A 23285-nucleotide genomic window follows, 5' to 3' on the forward strand; every position below is an offset into this window, starting at 1 on the left:
ACGCCTTTAGGGTTCCCTTGTTGACCAGCCCGCTACAGGCACATCTTAAGGCTCCCTGTTGACCAGCCCGCTACAGGCACATCTTAAGGCTCCCCTGTTAACCAGCCCGCTACAGGCACATCTTATTATTATTCAGTCAACTTTCAATTGTGAACAAAAGTAAATTCCACTTCTCTTCCTACTTGCTAACTCCTTGTTAACTCATGGCTAACTCTTTGCTAACTTCTGGCTAACTCCTTGCTAACTCCCAAGCAAGTTTTTATGATAGATACAACTATAGACAGCTCAGATTTACAGATTCATGCAGCCCATCAAAAGAATAAAAAGGTAAATTGATAGGTTTATAGAAATAGGTACACATTTATATTGAATACTGCTTCAGAAACTCACTTTTGCAAACAGGAAGAACTCCGCTGAAAACCGGACCAATCCCATGCCTAATTATGCACCGTCTTATTGTTGTACCAGAAACTAGTTCATATCCTCTCTCACATTCATGTTCAATTGTCTCTCCATATTCATATAATTCATCTGGTGTGTATGGCCTGTATAGACCATTCTCAGGAACTTCGGGTGCGGCACATCTTGCCTCTAAAATGCAGGAAATGCAGCTACATTCATAATAGTTTTGGATACACTGGGCATCTTTGGTTACACTCGCATCGGCAATAGCGTATTTATTACACTGTGCTCTACAGCTTATCTTTCTGATAGATTTGAATAAAAACATGCATAAATGACTGTTTTTACTTTAAAAAAAAATCACATCTTTCATTTTAATTCAAGAAATTATTCTCAGCCACAGGACTATCTACTTTTAGCTTGCTTTTTTGTTGTTGTGATGAGGGACTGGCGGATGACAAGGCACTGGCGTATGACAAGGGACTGGCGTACGACAAGGAACTGGCGTACAACAAAGGATTGCCGTATGACAAGGGACTGCCGTATGATGAGAGACTGGCGCATGACAAGGGACTGGCGTATGACGAGGGACTGGCATATGACGAGGGACTGTCGTATGACGAGGGACTGGCGTATGAGGAGGGACTGCCGTACGACGAGGGACTGCGTATGACGAGAGACTGCCATATGACATGGGACTGCCGTATGACAAGGGACTGGCGTATTACATGGGACTGGTGTATGACAAGGGATTGCCGTATGACAAGGGACTGCCATATGACAAGGGACTGTCGTATGACAAGGGACTGCCGTATGACAAGGGACTGCCGTATGACAAGGAACTGCTGTATATAATACTTATATCATATACGGTATAATAATAAGTACGTATTATAGTAAGATTAATATTGAGAATAATAATAATAATGGTAATGAGAACGATAATAAGAATAATATTGAGAATAATAATAAGACAAAGTAACAATTTTACATATATACATGCTTGAGCTGCTGAATTCCTGACGCAATCTTCATTTTTAGAGATTTATTTATATCTTTAGAGAGTTATTTATATCTCTAGAAAGTTATTTATATCTCTAGAGAGTTATTTATATCTCTAGAGAGTTATATATATCTCTAGAGAGTTATTTATATCTTTAGAGAGATATATATGTCTCTAGAGAGTTATTTATATCTCTAGAGAGTTACTTATATCTCTAGAGAGATATATATATCTCTAGAGAGTTATTTATATCTTTAGAGATATATATATATATCTCTAGAGAGTTATTTATATCTCTAGAGAGTTACTTATATCTCTAGAGAGATATATATCTCTAGAGAGTTATTTATATTTGATTGACAAAAAAAAAACTACATTAGAAACAGTTATCAGGAAGATTAACTCTGTATCAAGTGGTCAGAATTAGATATAAAGAAATAGATACAAAAATAACAATGAGTGAAAGTTTTAAAAACCCTCTGCATAGCTTGTGATAAGCTCTATAACAATCACTTGCAATCACTTGCAATCACTTGCAATCACTTGCAATCACTTGCAATCACTTGCAATCACTTGCAATCACTTGCAATCACTTGCAATCACTTGCAATCAAGCTTCAAGTTATCTTATCCTTCACACGCAAAGTCAAGATGTACATCATAAAATTTTAATAAATATACTGTAGTACCCGACATCCGGAGTGACCATCGTGCAATATTCAAATTCTATTGAAATAGTGTTGAAAATATGAACATGCGTACGCAGTTTTCCTTCAAATATGACATCAAATTATAAGAATATGTACATATGTATGTACATATATATGTGAATATATATGTACATATATATATGTACCTATATATCACATTTTTTATCAATAGTAACAAAAGGGAAGGACATTTCTCCTCCCCTAAAACGTGTTTCCCTTCACCAATAGACTCTCAACTAGCCCGAGAGAATTAAAAACTCACTTCTACACTTGACAGTGTCTTTTTGCCAGGTTCCAATGTAGCTTCTGCCGTTCGTTGGAATTAGACATCGGTTCTCTGAATAGAGATACTTCTTTGATAGGAGGTAGCCCTCTGGGCAGGTGACATTTACAATGTAGTCCCCTCCTGCCTTAGGACTTCCACTAACATACTCAAACTTAGCTCTACTTCCTGTGATGAGGTCTGAAGTGAGACAGCCTCTAACTGTAAAGAACAGACACGTTGGGTGTTAGACAATGACTATATGGGGTAGCAGAGCACATTTGTATGGTTCTTGTTTTGTATCACTGCTTGTATCACTGCTCGTATCCCTGCTTGTATCACAGCTCGTATCCCTGCTCGTATCACAGCTCGTATCACTGCTCGTATCACTGCTCGTATCACTGCTCGTATCACTGATCGTATCACTGCTCGTATCACTGATCGTATCACTGCTCGTATCACTGCTCGTATCACTGCTCGTATCACTGCTCGTATCACTGCTCGTATCACTGCTCGTATTACTGCTCGTATCACTGCTCGTATCACTGTTCGTATCACTGCTCGTATCACTGCTCGTATCATTGCTCGTATCACTGCTCGTATCACTGCTCGTATCACTGCTCGTATCACTGCTCGTATTACTGCTCGTATCACTGCTCGTATCACTGTTCGTATCACTGCTCGTATCACTGCTCGTATCATTGCTCGTATCACTGCTCGTACCCCTACTCTTATCCCTACTCGTATCGCTGCTTGTATCACTGCTCGTATCACTGCTCGTATCACTGTTTGTATCACTGCTTGTATCTCTACTTGTATCACTACTTGTATCACTGCTTGTATCACTGCTTGTGTCACTGCTTGTATCACTGTTAGTATCACTGCTTGTATCCCTACTTGTATAACTGCTTGTATCACTGCTTGTATTACTGCTTGTATCACTGCTTGTATCACTGCTTGTATCCTTACTTGTATCACTGCCCACAAGCTACAATCCCCCGTTAAGAAATATTTTTCGTTAGGTTCAATTACCATGTATGTAGGTCAAGGCCATATCTTCTGACGCGGACAATTATATTATCTCTGGGGGAAGAGCCTCGACATTCTCTCTCCGTTCAGTCAGACAAAAACTGCACGATTACTCATTTTTACTTTTGTACCAGTATCCAGAGGTACCAGTATCAAGAGGTACCAGTATCGAGAAGTACCAGTATCGAGAGGTACCAGTATTGAAAGGTACCACTATTGTCGTATTCAAAGTTTTAATGGATAGCTTCTAGTGAAGCAGTAACCTTTTTTATACACACGCACTTCTACGCAAGAATTGTTATTATTAATTCTACATAATCAGGATTTCTATTTTGTTTTCTGAGATCATATTAATTGCATCATTACTGAATCATCTTTTATTGTAATCGTAGCGAAACCGACTTAATTTAGCTATTACTTGCTAATTATTTCACATTTATATCTAGACCCTTTTATAGTTATTTTATTTGTTTTAAATTTATTTGACTAGCACAAAACATTTTCCTCATTTTCTATGAAGTTTGAAAGTTAGTTGTTTGACAAAGTTTGAAAACCTTTACAGTTGTTTTTATTTTCTCTCCTAATTTATTTCAACTACACAAAACACTATTCTCATGATATGTAGTTTAAAAGTTAGAATGGCAAATATTGTTATATGTTAAATACAACTCAATTTTCTGTGCAAAGACCTTTTTATTACCCGAGCAACGCCAGGTGATACAGCTAGTACAGTAGTAATGCCTACTAGGAATAAAGATGAGTAACACCTACTAGGGATAGAGATGAGTAATACCTACTAGGGATAGAGATGAGTAATATCTACTAGGGATAGAGATGAGTAATACCTACTAGGGATAGAGATGAGTAACACCTACTAGGAATAGAGATGAGTAACACCTACTAGGAATAGAGATGAGTAATATCTACTAGGAATAGAGATTAGTAATATCTACTAGGGATAGAGATGAGTAATACCTACTAGGAATAGAGATGAGTAACACCTACTAGGAATAGAGATGAGTAATATCTACTAGGGATAGAGATGAGTAATACCTACTAGGAATAGAGATGAGTAATACCTACTAGGAATAGAGATGAGTAATACCTACTAGGGATAGAGATGAGTAATATCTACTAGGAATAGAGATGAGTAATACCTACTAGGGATAGAGATGAGTAATACCTACTAGGGATAGAGATGAGTAATATCTACTAGGGATAGAGATGAGTAACACCTACTAGGAATAGAGATGAGTAACACCTACTAGGAATACAGATGAGTAACACCTACAGTACTAGGAATAGAGATGAGTAACACCTACTAGGGATAGAGATGAGTAACCCTACTAGGAATAGAGATGAGTAATACCTACTAGGAATACAGATGAGTAATACCTACTAGGAATAGAGATGAGTAATACCTACTAGGAATAGAGATGAGTAATATCTACTAGGGATAGAGATGAGTAATACCTACTAGGGATAGAGATGAGTAATATCTACTAGGAATACAGATGAGTAACACCTACTAGGAATACAGATGAGTAAGACCTACTAGGAATAGAGATGAGTAATACCTACTAGGAATAGAGATGAGTAACACCTACTAGGGATAGAGATGAGTAACACCTACTAGGAATAGAGATGAGTAATATCTACTAGGGATAGAGATGAGTAACACCTACTAGGGATAGAGATGAGTAACACCTACTAGGAATAGAGATGAGTAACACCTACTAGGAATAGAGATGAGTAATACCTACTAGGAATAGAGATGAGTAATATCTACTAGGGATAGAGATGAGTAATATCTACTAGGGATAGAGATGAGTAACACCTACTAGGAATAGAGATGAGTAACACCTACTAGGAATAGAGATGAGTAACACCTACTAGGAATAGAGATGAGTAACACCTACTAGGAATAGAGATGAGTAATATCTACTAGGGATAGAGATGAGTAATACCTACTAGGAATAGAGATGAGTAACACCTACTAGGAATAGAGATGAGTAACACCTACTAGGAATAGAGATGAGTAATACCTACTAGGGATAGAGATGAGTAATATCTACTAGGGATAGAGATGAGTAACACCTACTAGGAATAGAGATGAGTAACACCTACTAGGAATACAGATGAGTAACACCTACAGTACTAGGAATAGAGATGAGTAACACCTACTAGGAATAGAGATGAGTAACACCTACTAGGAATAGAGATGAGTAACACCTACTAGGAATAGAGATGAGTAATACCTACTAGGGATAGAGATGAGTAATATCTACTAGGGATAGAGATGAGTAACACCTACTAGGAATAGAGATGAGTAACACCTACTAGGAATACAGATGAGTAACACCTACAGTACTAGGAATAGAGATGAGTAACACCTACTAGGAATAGAGATGAGTAATACCTACTAGGGATAGAGATGAGTAATATCTACTAGGGATAGAGATGAGTAATATCTACTAGGGATAGAGATGAGTAACACCTACTAGGAATAGAGATGAGTAACACCTACTAGGAATAGAGATGAGTAACACCTACTAGGAATAGAGATGAGTAACACCTACTAGGAATACAGATGAGTAACACCTACAGTACTAGGAATAGAGATGAGTAATACCTACTAGGGATAGAGATGAGTAATACCTATAGAAATGAGTAATATCTACTAGGAATAAAGATGAGTAATACCTACTAGGAATACAGATGAGTCATACCTACTAGGAATAGAGATGAGTAATACCTACTAGGAACAAAAATTCGCATATTTGGTAAAGTCAAGGGTCAAACAATATGTGTACGTATTTGGCTCATACAAGGGCCTTTACCAAATATGTACACATGCTGGTAAAGACCCTTGTCTTTATACCAACATGTGTACATATTTGACACATGTACACTTGTGTCAAATATGTACATACGGACATGTGCACATATTTGACACATACATGTGTCATGTGTACATTTGACACATACATGTGTCAATATATACAAGTACAGATGTACATATGTTGTGTGCATCTGTACATGTTGTGTACATACGTACATATGTTGTGTATATATGTATGTACAAATGTTTCCGCAAGTTAGTAAAAGTAAATTTGCAAGTCGAGTGAGTTTTGTTACTCGCAAATTTTTGTCGATTGTTTCATGCTTGTGAAAGATAGAAACGGCACTCGCAAATGATGCGAAAGAAACTTCCAAGCAAGCTGTTCCATTTTAAGCATTTTCCATACTTCAATCGTTCTCATTTCGATTTGAGCAGTTCCGAATGCGCCGCTATGAACTCTGGAGTAGAAACCTTTATTTTTTTTAATAAAGTGCCCAAACATGTATTCAAACAGTTTTAACCCAAAACATGCACATGTGCATTGAAACACTTATAGCATGGTCACTCAATGTGTGCACAACTCCAAACCCTCATCATCTACATTCTACAGTCTACAGTCTACACTGTACACTATGGAAACATAATGATTAAGGAAATATAGGAAAGCTGTTGTAACAAAGATCATTCATAGGAATCTGTGCAAACAGTACTGATTTAACACCAGTAAGGAATTTGTATGATTGTGTCACTAAAACAGATGAATACTATCAACATCAAATGTATGGCGAGATCGTAGTGAAAACACAAGGCTATCACTGTATTTTCAATCAGATGAGTCAGAGTGAGAGATAACAATAAGAGTGGAAAAACTACGACACCAGTTTGTAATTTAAAACTCTTGATGTGACATTTAGCTCGTAATTCAGGAAACAAATCGAGTCAGAGAAACCATTCATGAGATTATGAGAGGCCGAGATGAAACTAAGCGATGGAAAGCCTCAGCTATAAAGAACACATAAACTTTCTAATGGGTAGATATGCCATAAGAATCACATTAAATGTCTGCCCCATGCCTAGATAGAACAGCAACTCCCAAAAGGGGCTGCTGGGTCTTCAAGGCGCAAGGTGCATCGTATAACAGATGCCTTAGGGGCCACCCAAGTTGACAACTTGAGCTAATTCTTTTTCAGTTTGCTTTCATTGCGCTCCACAAAATTACTATCAAATGCTTGTGTGACAATATTATGTGTGACAATCTTTACTTAATAAGAGCGGTGTCTGTCTGTTCATCAGTATGTATGTATGTATGTCTGTCTGTCCATAGCCACGCTTAGTGGTTAGGAAAAAGGATTGCGTTATATGTAATTTGAGCCCTCAACTTTCAGCTTGGTAGACCAACACTACCAACTGAACCAACCAACCAGCTTGCCCTATTTGGAATAATTGTGCTATTAGTTATTACACTGGATGACTCTGATGGCGCGCAGGACTGCCAGGTATTAGTAGTAGGTACTAGTATATAATAATATGTGATAATGGTACGTATGTAAGATGCAGAAGAGGGGGATGTTACAGTCTAATATTTCTTTAACACCATGGCAGCAAATTCTAGCTTGATAAGCATCTATCAAAACAGACCTGACTACAATCCTGTAATCATCATACCTAACAATAGAGTTCTCATAGCTAGCCTTAGAGTAGACCACAGCTTAGCTGAGTAAAACTATGGCTACGCACACTGACAAATCCATCAATTGCGATTGGTCATTGATTCATCATATCTAGCTGAACATGCTGATGGAGTTGGCTGAAAAGAAGCTGATGCGTGTGTGATTGGTCAAAATTCCCAGTCAACATAATAATGATTCCATCATATTCATTTCTACTGTGAGCTGATTTTATAGGAAATTATGTTTAGATATTGCTGATGATATGTGAAGGCCACTGGTGTCAGTTGAAACTATCCACAAAATAATTCAACTAATTTTTTGGCTGATTAAATCACAGAAACAAAGCATTTTTCTTTTGTTTGATTCCTTTGTTAAACTTAAAATATCTTTGTTTTTAGCTGATTTTTAACATTACGCAGAGCAATATTTTGAAGGCAAAATGTAAGAGTACCGATAGCGACGCAAACTATGGATGAGCATTAATACATAATAGATACTCTTTGGTTACATGATTAGTGGTGACAAAAGATCCAGCAAGGACATCATGACCTTGACATGACTGAGACATAACAGAGTCACCAAACCTCAGTGCCTGTTAATCCCAAGCCGGCCCCCCTCGCCATTAGCCTCAGAGTCATGTTAACCTCAACCCTAGCCTGGCGGCTCAAGCATGCTCAGTTACATATCATTAACATAAATTAGCAAATGATATTTTTAACCTAAAATTAACGTGAAATTGGTAGACTGTTTTGATTAAGTGGCATTAAAGGAAAAGGAAGCAATTTCGAGATACTAACTTCTCTATTGCATCATCACATATTCACTGTTCTGAAGCCTTCAGTGCTGGAAGTTTTGGTTTGAGAAGGGGGGTCCAAGAAGGGGGTCCAAGAAACAAAGACTACAAAGCTTGCGATAAACAGCTTGAGTTCAGGGCTGTTCAACGTTCACAAGAAGCCGCAGGCAAAATCTTCCCTAAATGCACTGTACCGGTGAAGATCAGCACTTTCAAACGGCATGGCGAACGGCCATTTTTATTCGATAATCAGCGATGCGACTTTATGTGAACATAAGCCGCCGAGCTTAGCGCCACAAATGTTTTACTGCGCGAGATTACCGCCGGGATCTCGCAAAACGATATAGGAACCACACGTAATGTTGAAATACAACAAAAAGAGAAGACAACTGCAGCCCCTTTTTATTTTTACCAAGTATAAAAGTGACAACTTTGCAATTACCCTCACTGCAAGTAATAAACTATTCAAAAGTCAGCGATTTTCACATCAGTGGTTTTTGACCTGTGCCGTCAGTGTTCCTGTAAAGCCTTGACCTTGATTGGTTCTGCTGTATTTATATCCTCGGTAAAACAAAAGAGAGCGCAAGTACCATTTCTAATCAGGGTTCTATGTGATAAGAGCAATTGCCCATTGAACATGTCAAAGTTCTGTTCCAAGACTGACACCACTGTTATCTGATTTCAGCCCGAGCGAGTGCAACAAAAATCTTCATGCTATTTATATCCATGATCTGCTAACAACAGCTTATTTGACCTCTAACTGCCTTTATACAGAGGCAGCGCTGAGTAATGCCATCTAAAAATGACTCCCCGCAAATAAAAGCCTCATTCAGAGCAGCTGCCGAACAGCCCTAGCCATTAGCCTGGCTAAATTGCTACAATGCGGGTGTCTATACTTGGCCTTGAGAGTTCAGTATGCTGAGTTTGTGATGCTGGGTAGACAATGGGCTCATTCAGTATGTGACTCAGTGAGAAAACAGAATCGTCTCTGTTTAATGATTGCAGGCAAGTAGAAAAACAAGTAGCCGTTCTCATGAGTGAGAGATGACCAGGTGCTAACTAGTTTTAAATGCTGCTGATGACAGAATAATGGGCAGCGAGTGATTGATATTTTACCGAGCAGCCACAGGCTGCCAAAACTTGCTAAGTGCCTTCTCAATGCTTGACTGGCAAACAATGCCTCAAAAGGTCAGAGGTTACAGGAACGACGACGAGGACTTTTCCGAATGAAAACAATTGACATAACTTATCTGTTTATGTAATGCAAAATACATTGGGACTCCTCATCATTTTTTACCTTATCTTAACAAGAACACAGAGTCATAATTTATAAAGGTTCAACTTTAAAAATGTATGAACTGGAAACAAAAAAATCTGTTGAGTATTTAATAGTCAAGTTTTTAACTTGTTACAAAAGGAAACATTTAGAATGGTTGAACTCTCATCATACCGCGAGTGATTTTACTCATCATTTGGTTTAGATGGTCTTAGTTAAATTTATTCAGTTAGTAATATATTAATAATATATTAGTAATATATTACTAATATATTACTAATATATTACTTATTACTAATATATTACTAATATATTAGTAATATAAGGCTTCAGTTATACAAAAGAGTTTTATTCTTGTTGAATTACTTAATCCTCATTTGAAATTTATTATGCATTCAACTTTCATTGTCTGAAAAAGCCTGTACTGTAGACAGTGGACCATGAACATGCGACACCCGTATTATTTGGTAACCACTCTCAAACCTTAGACATGGATTCTCATGAAGTTTGAGGCGAATTTTTGTCTCATGTAAATTAGGATTTTCAATCTAGATAATTTTTGTAATAATTTACGCTCTGGTCCCCATTTTCGTTTTAGCATTTTGGCTCTATTTCTGTCACATATTTAAGAAACGTTTTAAAGGATATACACTTACACGGGTAAAGAGATTTTCTGAATTGATTTCCTTGCATAATGTTAGCCAATGATGCGGTGAGACAAGTTATTATTCTCAAAATACTTATCAATATTGTTAGCTGGATTTTTACTGACCATAGCTGGTCCAATCACGATATAGCTGCTTTGAGCAGCCGATAAACTGTTTATAATGATGTTAATTGCAATCAAACTTATGATGCGAAGACAAATTTTTATAATATAAGTTTATTATTAAGTATTCCCGACAGTAACTTGCAGCTTTTAATTTGATTTTAATTTAAATCAGTTTTTACAAATATGCTGCGATGCTAATTTGTTAAGCTTTCATACAGCGGTACCGTAGCGACACACCCCCATATGATGCTGCTACGCCATCATAAAAACAGCCGTGTCTCTCTTATTCTATCGTGGTTCAGCATCGCTGTTTGGAAGCAAAAACTCGTGCGATGCGCCATCTTTGTGCCAAGGAAACTGCCTTAACGACCAATGGTGTCATACTTGTGCACGTGCATAGGTCTTTCTCTCCTGGTGCTTCATATGCAGACATGCATTGACACAAGGCATCACACAACCATACCTCTACTATGACACCCTATAAAAACATGATCTTCTGCTTGTTGGCCCAACGTGTCCCTTCGGCACTGGTGCACCCAGTTGTCACTACACTATCTCTGTATAGAAACTTACTTACACATTTTAATTAGCATAAGGTGAAAAATCGTTTGCTATGTAGTAACATGAATTTGTTTTTCGTAAAGCCGTAAGATCTGGAGAGGCAACACTATTTATATGTATGACATCATATATGTCCTCAGGCCTTGCGCTCTGTTGTCGTGCATATGGTTCACTGTAGATGCCATTCCAACTTTAAATTAAATCGCCTTTCAGAACATTGTTTGCACATACATGCATATGGAACGGTGTGCCACGATAACAGGTTTAGAGTGAAAACCTGGGGTGAAGGTCAATTTATAATTCATTTATAGGAATTCATAATTGTTGTTCACAACCAAAAATTATGCGAGCAATTAGTAAATAGTTGGCGCGGCTTTTATGGCAAAATAAACAGCGCGAGTAGATCATTCAATATACTCATTGACAAGATTTTAAGACAGAAATAAAGGCAAAGTTTTCCTTGCTGTCACAATCTAGCTTAAACCTGTAGGGCTAACATGCTTCAGCAGTAACATTTATCTTAAACATGTTGGGTAAAACTTTCAATGGTGGAGCAGCCTACCTTGAACATGCAGGGTGAATTCTCCTCTGCTGTACTCAATATTGAGAATATTGTTATTTGTGGCAAACAAATGGCTGTTAGGATCAAGCTTTTCATCACCACATATGCATTCGTCTGTGAGCCCATCTACAAAACAAGTAAGGAAGCTGTTATCGCTTTCTGTTTCATTCCGTTCTATAGCTTACAGAAAGAATAAATTCTCATCTAAGACTCGGAAAGACATGCACTAAATCTTGTGATTCTATTGTAAAATGTTTGAGTTCTCAAAGTGCTTGTCATCGCATCTGTGTTAGCTGAACACTGCTAGTGCCCTAGTCGTTTAGAGCGTCTGGCATGCGCACAAGAGGTTTGGGTTCAAATCTGAAAAAGTCGCTGGTGGAGGAAATTCTCTCTGGACAACCGCAACATGTCCGCCGTCATCGAAATTCTCTGGCTACTGGACTCAGACATGTCCAGCCAAGATGACAGAACATTGTAAACCACACTCCTAAAAACACTGCAACCTCTGGTGAGGGTAAGCTAAGCAGACAACACTGCAACCTCTGGTGGGGGTAAGCTAAGCAGACATCACTGCAACCTCTGGTGGGGGTAAGCTAAGCAGACACCACTGCAACCTCTGGTGGGGGTAAGCTAAGCAGACATCACTGCAACCTCTGGTGGGGGTAAGCTAAGCAGACATCAGTGCAACCTCTGGTGGGGGTAAGCTAAGCAGACATCACTGCAACCTCTGGTGGGGCTAAGCTAAGCAGACATCAGTGCAACCTCTCGTGAGGGTAAGCTAAGCAGACAACACTGCAACCTCTGGTGAGGGTAAGCTAAGCAGACAACACTGCAATCTCTGGTGGAGGTAAGCTAAGCAGACATCACTGCAACCTCTGGTGGAGGTAAGCTAAGCAGACATCACTGCAACCTCTGGTGGGGGTAAGCTAAGCAGACATCACTGCAACCTCTGGTGGGGGTAAGCTAAGCAGACATCGCTGCAACCTCTGGTGGGGGTAAGCTAAGCAGACAACACTGCAACCTCTGGTGGGGGTAAGCTAAGCAGGCAACACTGCAACCTCTGGTGGGGGTAAGCTAAGCAGACATCACTGCAACCTCTGGTGGGGGTAAGCTAAGCAGACATCAGAATCTTCGAGGGATCGCTCACACAACTGATAGAAAAACGGAAAACATCCCTCCAGTCGATTCAATAAGACATATTCCCAACTGATATTTCCTTACTCAATAAGCCCAATAATTCAATAATTCAATTTCGTCCAATGATTCTCATAAGCTAATCATGATTGCTTGTACCTAAACATAGATTATTTAGGTCTTTAATGGGTGTGAAAATGTGAGAAGTATGCATTAAATGTCAATTAGGGCTTATAGGCCTACAGCCTCTTAAATTCCTTAATGTACAATAAACACCAACAAACAGTGATGCCTGACCATTTCAAGCCTCTTCTTTCAATTTCTTACTACATAACACATTATTAATAGCCACATTTCTGTTTCCCATGACACTAGAAAAGGGATGACAGTGATTTGAACAGCTAAAAATCAATCTATTAACCTAGTATGTTGAGAGAGATAACGAGAAAGATGATAAGAGAGATGAAGAGAGAAATGATGAGAGAAAAACAACAGAGAAGATAGGGGAAGTTATGAAAGAAAAAGTGTATACTAAAATTCCACTAAACCTTTGTCCATGTTGTACATAGTAAGCTGTCCATGTTGTACATAGTGAGCTGTCTATGTTGTACATAGTGAGCTGTCCATGTTGTACATAGTGAGCTGTCAATATTGTACATAGTGAGCTGTCAATATTGTACATAGTGAGCTGTCAATATTGTATATAGTGAGCTGTCCATGTTGTACATAGTGAGCTGTCAATATTGTACATAGTGAGCTGTCCATATTGTACATAGTGAGCTGTCCATATTGTACATAGTGAGCTGTCAATATTGTACATAGTGAGCTGTTGAATATTACTGTCTCCATATTTCACAAGGGTGAATTATTCCCCAGTACTGTCTCCATATTTCACATGGTTGAATTATTCCCCAGTACTGTCTCCATATTTCACAAGGGTGAATTCTTCCCCAGTACTGTCTCCATATTTCACAAGGGTGAATTATTCCCCAGTACTGTCTCCATATTTCACAAGGTTGAATTATTCCCCAGTACTGTCTCCATATTTCACAAGGTTGAATTATTCCCCAGTACTGTCTCCATATTTCACATGGGTGAATTATTCCCCAGTACTGTCTCCATATTTCACAAGAGTGAATTGTTCCCCAGTACTGTCTCCATATTTCACAATGGTGAATTATTCCTCAGTACTGTCTCCATATTTCACAAGGGTGAATTATTCCCCAGTACTGTCTCCATATTTCACAAGGGTGAATTATTCCCCAGTACTGTCTCCATATTTCACAAGGGTGAATTATTCCCCAGCACTGTCTCCATATTTCACAAGGTTGAATTATTCCCCAGTACTGTCTCCATATTTCACAAGGGTGAATTATTTCCCAGTACTGTCTCCATATTTCACCAGGGTGAATCATTCGATAAAATATTGTGAGTAAATAAACTCGCTTGATTTGCAGCTTTTTGCCGTTTCTATTTAGCGGATGACACAAACCTTCTGATTAACAGCACGGTGGAAACAGTGACATACTAGCAGGTGCTAGCAGGTGCTATAGCAGGTGATCGGATCACTCTGCTAAACTGTGATTCAAAGAGTAATTTAGGCTGACCGTTATAGCCATTACTATCTTTGTAAAAGCAAAGTACTCGCAGGAACTCTCAAAAACCGAACTCTGGCTACCTGAAATGCTGAGTACCAATGCTTCGACAGCATTCTTGAGTGTTTGCAAATATGCTTGGAAGCTGCTACACAGATTTTGAGTTGGCAGTCAGCAATAACTTATAGCAATTCAACAAGTTGATGCTAAAACCACAAGACCTAAACTTTGACAGCATTGTAAACAGGGTGGCCGGTTGCCTAGCACAAAGTTCCTTAATCCTTTCACTACCGCAGGCGCATTTATGCGTAATCTATAGTCGACTGCCGTATGCACATTTATGCGACTTTCCCAGCAATTGTGTAGTAACTTAATTTTATATTCGTTGACAACATGACCAACGGTCTTTAGGACTTTTATGGTATTGACAGTGTTGTCAAATACCATAAAAGTATCATGGTATTGACTTCTCTATGAAATTAACCTAAAGTCACGAAGCAATTTAAAAATTTTGTTTTGGAATTTCCAACTTGAAAATGAAAATTTTTTCTTTCTGATGTTGGAACTGTTTAGTGTTATTATGGCTTTCATAAGTAGGCTACCTCCCGAGTTAGAAAACAGAAAATTACTTGTTGATGGCCTTATAGCCGATTCAGATGCTGATTTTCGTGATTACACAGATAATTAAGGTAGCAGCACTGACTCTGACGGTGGTGAAAATAATAGTTTTGTAAGAGTAAGGAACATTGTAGAGGATCGTTTTAGCTTCGTAGCGATTGTAGCTTCACATAGCTTTAGCAATGCACAAAGTATAGATACATTGAATTTTTTGCATAGCACAATTTGTTAACATGTTGGTGAAATAAAATATATAACCAAAATGTTCTAGATAGAGGTTGAAGTTAAAAAGAAATCGTATACATATCGTTAAGCAAAATTGGCAATTCTCGGTAAAATGGCTGGCAGTAGGCCGATAGTTAAATTTGTACATCGATGACAGTGAAAAGGTTAACACTTAAAAATCCAACTTGTGCAAAAAACGCTTAAAAATAAAATTAGCTTTCTTCATAACTGCAAAACCTTTGATATGGAAGAACTTTGGAAAAAATATTGGATTATTCAACAGTAGCAAATCTAGAAGAGGAGCTCTCTGAATATCTGAATTTACCTGCATGTATTTACCTGCGTGTATTTACCTGCATGTATTTACCTGTGTGTGTTTACCATAATTCATTTCCATATTATTTCCATTTCCATAACATTTCCATAATTCATTTCCATATTATTTCCATTTCCATAACATTTCCATAATTTATTTCCATATTATTTCCATTTCCATAACATTTCCGTAATTTATTTCTATTTCCATAACATTTCCATAATTTATTTCCATATTATTTCCATTTCCATAACATTTCCATAATTCATTTCCATAGTTTTTTCCATTTCCATAACATTTCCATAATTTATTTCCATATTATTTCCATTTCCATAAGTCATTTCCATATTTTTCCCATTTCCATAACATTTACATATTTCTGAAATAAAATTTCCATATCCATTTCCATAAAATTATGGAAATATTTATGTTTATGGAAATGGATATGGAAAAGTAAACATTTCCATAATATGTTTAACGATCCTTGGTGTGTGCGTATGTGTGCGTGTTTGCGTATGTGTGCGTGTTTGCGTGTCAAATGAGCGTGTGTGTGCAATCGTCAACTCTTCCCGAACATGTGATTAATTTATACATAATATGAATATAATATTTGCTTGCTAATATACTTTATTTAGGGTCCAGGCAGCATCAAAGCTGCATGCTACCATTGCCTTTAACTAAGCCAGAGACGATTTGAGATAGTTTCTTTCAGACTCCCTTAATAGTTTCTGTAATACCACTGATGTTAGCTATTTGTGTATTGCCATTGTCTATTTATGTAGCCTAGTCTATACAACATAACTCCCCTCTGTTTATATCTTGGATTACGTGTATGTTACAATTTCCATAATTCATTTTTATGTTATTTCTATTTCCATAAAATTTCCATAATTCATTTCCATTTCCATAATTTCCATATTATTTCCATTTCCATACCCTTTCCATAATTCATTTCCATATTATTTCCATTTCCATAACATTTCCATAATTCAATTCCATTTTTTTTTCATATTTATAACATTTCCATAATTTATTTCCATATTATTTCCATTTCCATAATATTTCCATAATTCATTTTCATATGATTTCCATTTCCATAACATTTCTATAATTCAGTTCCATACTTTTTTCCATTTCCATAACATTTCCATAATTCGTTTTCATATTATTTCCATTTCCATAACATTTCCATATTTCCAAAATAAAATTTTCATATCCATTTCCATAAAATTATGGAAATATTTATGTTCATGGAAATGGATATGGAAAAGTAAACAATTCCATAATATGTTTAGCGATCCCTGGTATTTACCTGCGTGTATTTACCTGCGTGAATTTACCTGTGTGTGTTTACCATAATGCATTTCCATATTATTTCCATTTCCATAACATTTCCATAATTTATTTCCATATTATTTCCATTTCCATAATTCATTTCCATATTATTTCCATTTCCATAACATTTCTATAATTCAGTTCCATACTTTTTCCATTTCCATAACATTTTCATAATTCATTTTCATATTATTTCCATTTCCATAACATTTCCATATTTCCAAAATAAAATTTTCATATCCATTCCCATAAAATTATGGAAATATTTATGTTTATGGAAATGGATATGGAAAAGTAAACAATTCCATAATATGTTTAGCGATTCCTGGTATTTACCTGCGTGTATTTACCTGCGTGTATTTACCTGCGTGTATTTACCTGTGTGTGTTTACCATAATTCATTTCCATATTATTTCCATTTCCATAATTTATTTCCATATTATTTCCATTTCCATAATATTTCCATAATTCATTTCCATATTATTTCCATTTCCATAACATTTCTATAATTCAGTTCCATACTTTTTCCATTTCCATAACATTTCCATAATTCATTTTCATATTATTTCCATTTCCATAACATTTCCATATTTCCAAAATAAAATTTTCATATCCATTTCCATAAAATTATGGAAATATTTATGTTTATGGAAATGGATATGGAAAAGTAAACAATTCCATAATATGTTTAGCGATCCCTGGTATTTACCTGTGTGTATTTACCTGTGTGTATTTACCTGTGTGTATTTACATGCGTGCATTTACCTGCGTGTATTTACCTGCGTGTAATTACTTGCGTGTATTTACCTGCGTGTGTTTACCTGCGTGTGTTTACCTGCGTGTGTTTACCTGCATGTATTTACCTGTGTGTGTTTACCTGTGTGTATGTGCCTGCGTGTATTGCTATGATAAAGGCCGAGGTGTACTAATCTGTCAGTCTTAATAAAAAATAATATAATATATGTTTAGAAGGTCTAGGGTTAGACTGACCTGAGAAACTTAGGTAGTTGGCATCTCTGCATTCTCGGCCGCAAGAGCCTATATTTGTGAGGACTCCCGTGATTACAAATATACCATAGCCAGGTTCTGTTTCAATGAAGAGAGAGCATCTATTCAAAATTCTCTCTGAGGTTCTCAAAAGCACACCAGCCTCAAGGTCAGATGTTTGATTGAATTTGTTGCATCCATTCTTACACATTTCCAGATAGCGTTTGCCGATTGTGCATAGGTCAGTTTGTGCTGTGAAAAGTGATTGAGATTGGTGAGTCAAGGACAAAAGTGGGACATCAAAGCAATCAAAGTGCGAACATTCCATCAAACATTCCATCATTGCAGCCTGAAGAGCCTAAATATGAGAGGATAACTAACGTAGTTGTGTTAAATTGAGCAGTTGAAATCACTAATGATCTGAAAAGCACCAATTGTTTGTGCTTGTTTAAAAAGCACAAACAACTAGTTCAGCACAAGCAAGCCGTTCACAACTACTGCGAGTATGATAGGCAACTAATGCTGTTATTTCACGTTTGAACTATGCTCATTCCAAGTGTTGTCATTTTTATGTGAAATATTATCTGGTTAATCAGAAAAAAGTGCAGCTTTGTTTCAATGATAACTTCTGCAATAACTACAATAAAAATACTAAATCTATGTTGACATCAACCTAAACCGGTAAACATCATGTCTTTAAACATCACTTTAAACTTTATTGATCACTTGATGATTATTTGTCTTATTATTACCAGGTTTTATTATTATTATTACAAAGTATTATTATTACAAACAAAAGTATCATTAACTAGAAACTCCCCTGTCATACAGAACCCCCCCCCCCCCCCCCCCCCCCCCCCCCGCGACCAAAGTAATAATGGAAAAAGGGTACTGCTGGTTGACAAATGCAATATTAGCAGTCAAATGGCACTGCAGTGCAATAGGAGAACTGCAATGGTAGCTGTAATGTGCTGGGTGTTATTAAAACAAACAGCAGTAATGAAAGGAAAAGATTATATGTTTATATCTCTCCCTGCGAGAATGCAATAAGAGAAATGCAATATTAAAAGTAAAACGGCAAGTTGCTGTGTAAAATACACAGGCTGGGGGGGTGCTGTATATCATTGGTCATAGCAACCAATATCAAGAAGTTGTGATATTTATCTAGATTTCTGTATTTATATCTAAAGAATTATGCTGAATTTAAAAATCTAAACAGATTTTAGCTGGTTGTCATAGAAATAGATGTATATCTAAAAAAAAAATGTAGGCCTATTACTTAATTTTGCAGATATTAAAAACGGCTTGGTAGTACCACAATAGTAGTAGTATCAACAAAATCTTTAGAAAATAATAACAGTAACATATTGCACACCATCGGTCACTATGTACTTCAATCTTGTAAATTCGAATGAATATTCTTATATTACTGAATATAAGAATATTCATTCGAACTAAATCTTATTAAATCGAATAATTATTCTTACAATTAAATATTGTAATAATTTTATAGGTAATATTGTAAGAATCGTTAAAAAAATATCATCGTCATTTCATTTACTTTCACTGCTTTGGCTATCAGTTGGAATACCAAAGTACTCGTTATAAGTGTCTAAAATGTCAGAGTCCCGTAGAATCGGCAAAAAAGAAACGATAACTTTTCAGTACTTTTACGTTAATTACAGAAACCTTTGGAAATTAGACAATGCTATAGACTGGTGAAATGTGCACGTTTTTCTCATGAAATGCGCACGACTTAATAGTTCTACCATTTGTCGCACGGCCTTATTGGCGTTTCGTTGGCCAGTCTTAATTTTGATCAGAAAAAGCTTGTCAAGTTTTTATCATGATTTTTGGCCGAATTAATCTGTCTATTTATGTATAATCCGATCAGATGGGTTAGTTTTAGAATATTGCGGAAACCTTTCAAAGACTTGGTAACATATTTAAATAGGTTTATATGTGTTTTGTATCGTTATTATACTTAATGACTCTACACAAAAATGTTAAATCTGTTGATGAGATTTCGGTACAAGGGTTTGATACGGCCGTTAATGAATAATTTTCGGGAGTTGTGTGCACATGTGCATTTATCATAAATCTCCCAACCAATCGCTTCGCTCGTGTTTAGTCGTGGGATAAAGCCATTCAATACAAAATTGCGTGTTCAGGAAAGCCAAAGGCTCACAAAGCCTTCATATGTCTCTCTCCATCTCCCACACTACCTCCATTTTTCTCTCTCTCCCTTTCCCTCCCTCCTCTCCCTCCCTCTGTCTCTCCCCCCCCTCCATCTCTTCCTCCCCCAACTCCCCCTCTCGCTCTCTCCCCCTCTCTCCCCCTCTCTCTCCATCTCTCTCCATCTCTCTCCACATCTCTCTCTCTCCATCTCTCTCTCTCCATCTCTCTCTCCATCTCTCTCCATCTCTCTCTCTATCTTATGCTCTATCTCTCTATCTTATGCTTTATCTCTCACAGAGGAGCACATAAAACATACATTCACAAAAAGAAAACACTCACAACCTTGACAATTGTGACACATCTCTGCATACCAGCATTTACCTACCAGTATAATAGAGGCCAGGATACATCTGCCTTACTACATGTACTGATGATAAGAACATATAAGAGAGAGATATACCTTACTACTGATAATAAGAACATATAAGATATATATACCTTACTACTGATGATAAGAACATATAAGATATATACCTTACTACTGATGATAAGAATATATAAGAGATATATACCTTACTACTGATGATAAGAATATATAAGAGATATATACCTTACTACTGATGATAAGAATATATAAGATATATATAATATATATATATACATTACTACATATATAAGCTATGCGTAAAATAAGGGAGAGTATTTTTGTTTATTTGGAGGTCACTTTTGTTGATTAGGAAATAGTTGCTAGCAAATGAGGATAGAAGGGATATTTGTTTGTTAGGCAGACAATCAGCGATAGGAAGGCCAGCCAATTAGTGATAGAAAGGCTGGCCAACCAGTGAGAGAAAGACCAACCAATCATCGACAGGAAGAACAGCGCTGTTGTTAGGTTAAACCAGACCTGTTTATTAAAAAGAAAATCCTAGTCATTTTAAACTGAGAGAGTTGCTCTTTTATACATTTTTAAAATATTTTTATTCGATCTTCCATTCAGCAACAACCTGTTGTTAGCTTGTCATTGTTTGACACCACTCCATTCAGCAACAACCTGCTGTTAGGTTGTCACTGTTTGACAAGCACTCCATTCAGCAACAACCTGCTGTTAGCTTGTCATTGTTTGACAAGCACTCCATTCAGCAACAACCTGCTGTTAGCTTGTCATTGTTTGACAAGCACTCCATTCAGCAGTAACCTCCTGTTAGGTTGTCATTCATTGTTTGACAAGCACTCATGTTCAATTTGTCTGCTGCCAAGTTGTAATGTTATTATTATTACAACATAGCTGGTTTTAGAATACACTATTTGTAAAATGAACCCCGTTCAATTCAAGTGCATCCAAAACTTGTCAATTTTTTTTTTATGAAGACCAGCTGATAGAGTGCATGCATCCTTCAATAGCTTTCAACAACTAATCTTTCTGAGTCTACATCCTGAGTCTACACTGATCAATTGTTATGAGCTGTAACCGCTCTAAACTTCTCTATCTGCCAAAGGAGAATTATTGCTGCCACAAGCACTGGGAACCCTCTGGTACGCTAGCAAGAGTTCAAGAGATAGGATTGAGCGGCTTTAAACTTCTGTATTTAATGAAATCATCATGTTGCAACAGGGCATCAAATGTTTTGTAGTCCTGGAGTGCTGAGTTCAACTATCTTTATCTACTTACCAGACTAAAGCGTGTAAACTCATTAAACATGACAGAAATAAGAGGCAGTTCATTACGGTTCGCAGCCAATCAACTCTATGTCATCCATCAAAAATGCTGCTACCACGTATTGAAAAATTTAAAAATTGACAAGGCTGTATTTATGTCATAACTTGAACTATATTGGAAAATTAAAAATCACGCTTTAGCGAAACTGAACAGTCTTTTGGAAAAGCAATTATATTGAATCTTTACTAAGGACGTTTATATTTCTAGGAGAGCCCTGTGCTATAAATGCTTTATAAGTGGGTAGAAATGGAAGCTCTCAGTTGTCGTGTATTAAAGAGAATCTAATGTTTGAAAATATTGAAAAGCGCCCTTCACAGACCCATAGACATATAATCCTTGACCAGCAATATAAACCGATAATCCTAAATTAGCAAATCGACACATCACCCTATATTAGCACATAGACACATCACCCTATATTAGCACATGGACACATCACTCTATTATTAGCACATAGACACATCACCCTATATTAGCACATAGACACAAAACCCTATATTAGCACATAGACACATCACCCTATATTAGCACATAGATAGATACATTTGTTCTCAGTCAGATCCTAAAGAGTGCTAACAAGAAGGAAAACCCAAAGCAACAGACAAGCCACTTACCACTGATAAATGTGGCTCCAAAGAGTATAACCATTGATAGAACCCTAATATCTTGCATGTTCTGTAATTAGGGAACAATATATTAAGCGTAATTTTAAACTACCGTCAGTAACGCTGCCAAAGGCTAGCAAATGATGGACAGCTGGTAGATACGAAGATGCCCTGATGATTAGAGAGGCGAACGTGACACGCGCAACCACAGCACCGGCAGAGTTTGCCCCTATCAATCAGCTATTGTTCGTAGATAAACCTCCAGTATATTTCACCACCTATTATTACGCGGGCTCAGGCTAAGCTATAGACAAACCTATTATTCAAATGTCAGCATATAATTGGCCTTATGCAGGCAGCGGTTGATGCCTACACCCACGTCACATTTCATAGCTGTGTAGACTGAGCACCAGCTGTAGTCAATATAATTACCACATCAAAACATTATCCGGTACACATTGAAGAGTTTGGCTACGTCTACCAAGCCATAGGAAGCCTTATTGCAGATCACGGCCTGTGTGACGATGTCTTTCTGCGGTAGAATTCAAAATGACTCATAAACTTTCTTTGTATATAGACTCTGCTACAGGAAATTTGATTTTCTCAAGAGTAAGGGCATGTCTCAAATGACCCGCATGGATAGTGTATGAAGGCCAAGACTGTGTTCTAAATAGAGAGATTTTAGACATCATTG

General features: G+C 37.1%; 1 protein-coding gene across 3 annotated transcripts in view; it reads right to left on the reverse strand.

Moving 5' to 3' along the window:
- LOC137387167 (CUB and sushi domain-containing protein 3-like) overlaps positions 1 to 22767 on the reverse strand; it is a 47536-nt gene extending 24769 nt beyond the window's left edge. For all 3 annotated transcript variants that reach the window (XM_068073493.1, XM_068073494.1, XM_068073492.1), the window contains exons 1-5: positions 22601 to 22767; positions 18095 to 18343; positions 11882 to 12007; positions 2377 to 2598; positions 391 to 591 (exon numbers count right to left, since the gene is read on the reverse strand). In XM_068073493.1, coding sequence (XP_067929594.1) covers positions 391 to 591; positions 2377 to 2598; positions 11882 to 12007; positions 18095 to 18343; positions 22601 to 22658 — 856 coding nt within the window. In that variant the 5' untranslated portion in view covers positions 22659 to 22767. The remainder of the gene's footprint in view (positions 1 to 390; positions 592 to 2376; positions 2599 to 11881; positions 12008 to 18094; positions 18344 to 22600) is intronic.
- Between the last annotated feature and the right edge of the window lie 518 nt (positions 22768 to 23285).

This window comes from Watersipora subatra, chromosome 2 (assembly GCF_963576615.1).
Source record: "Watersipora subatra chromosome 2, tzWatSuba1.1, whole genome shotgun sequence".
NCBI lineage: Eukaryota > Metazoa > Bryozoa > Gymnolaemata > Cheilostomatida > Watersiporidae > Watersipora > Watersipora subatra.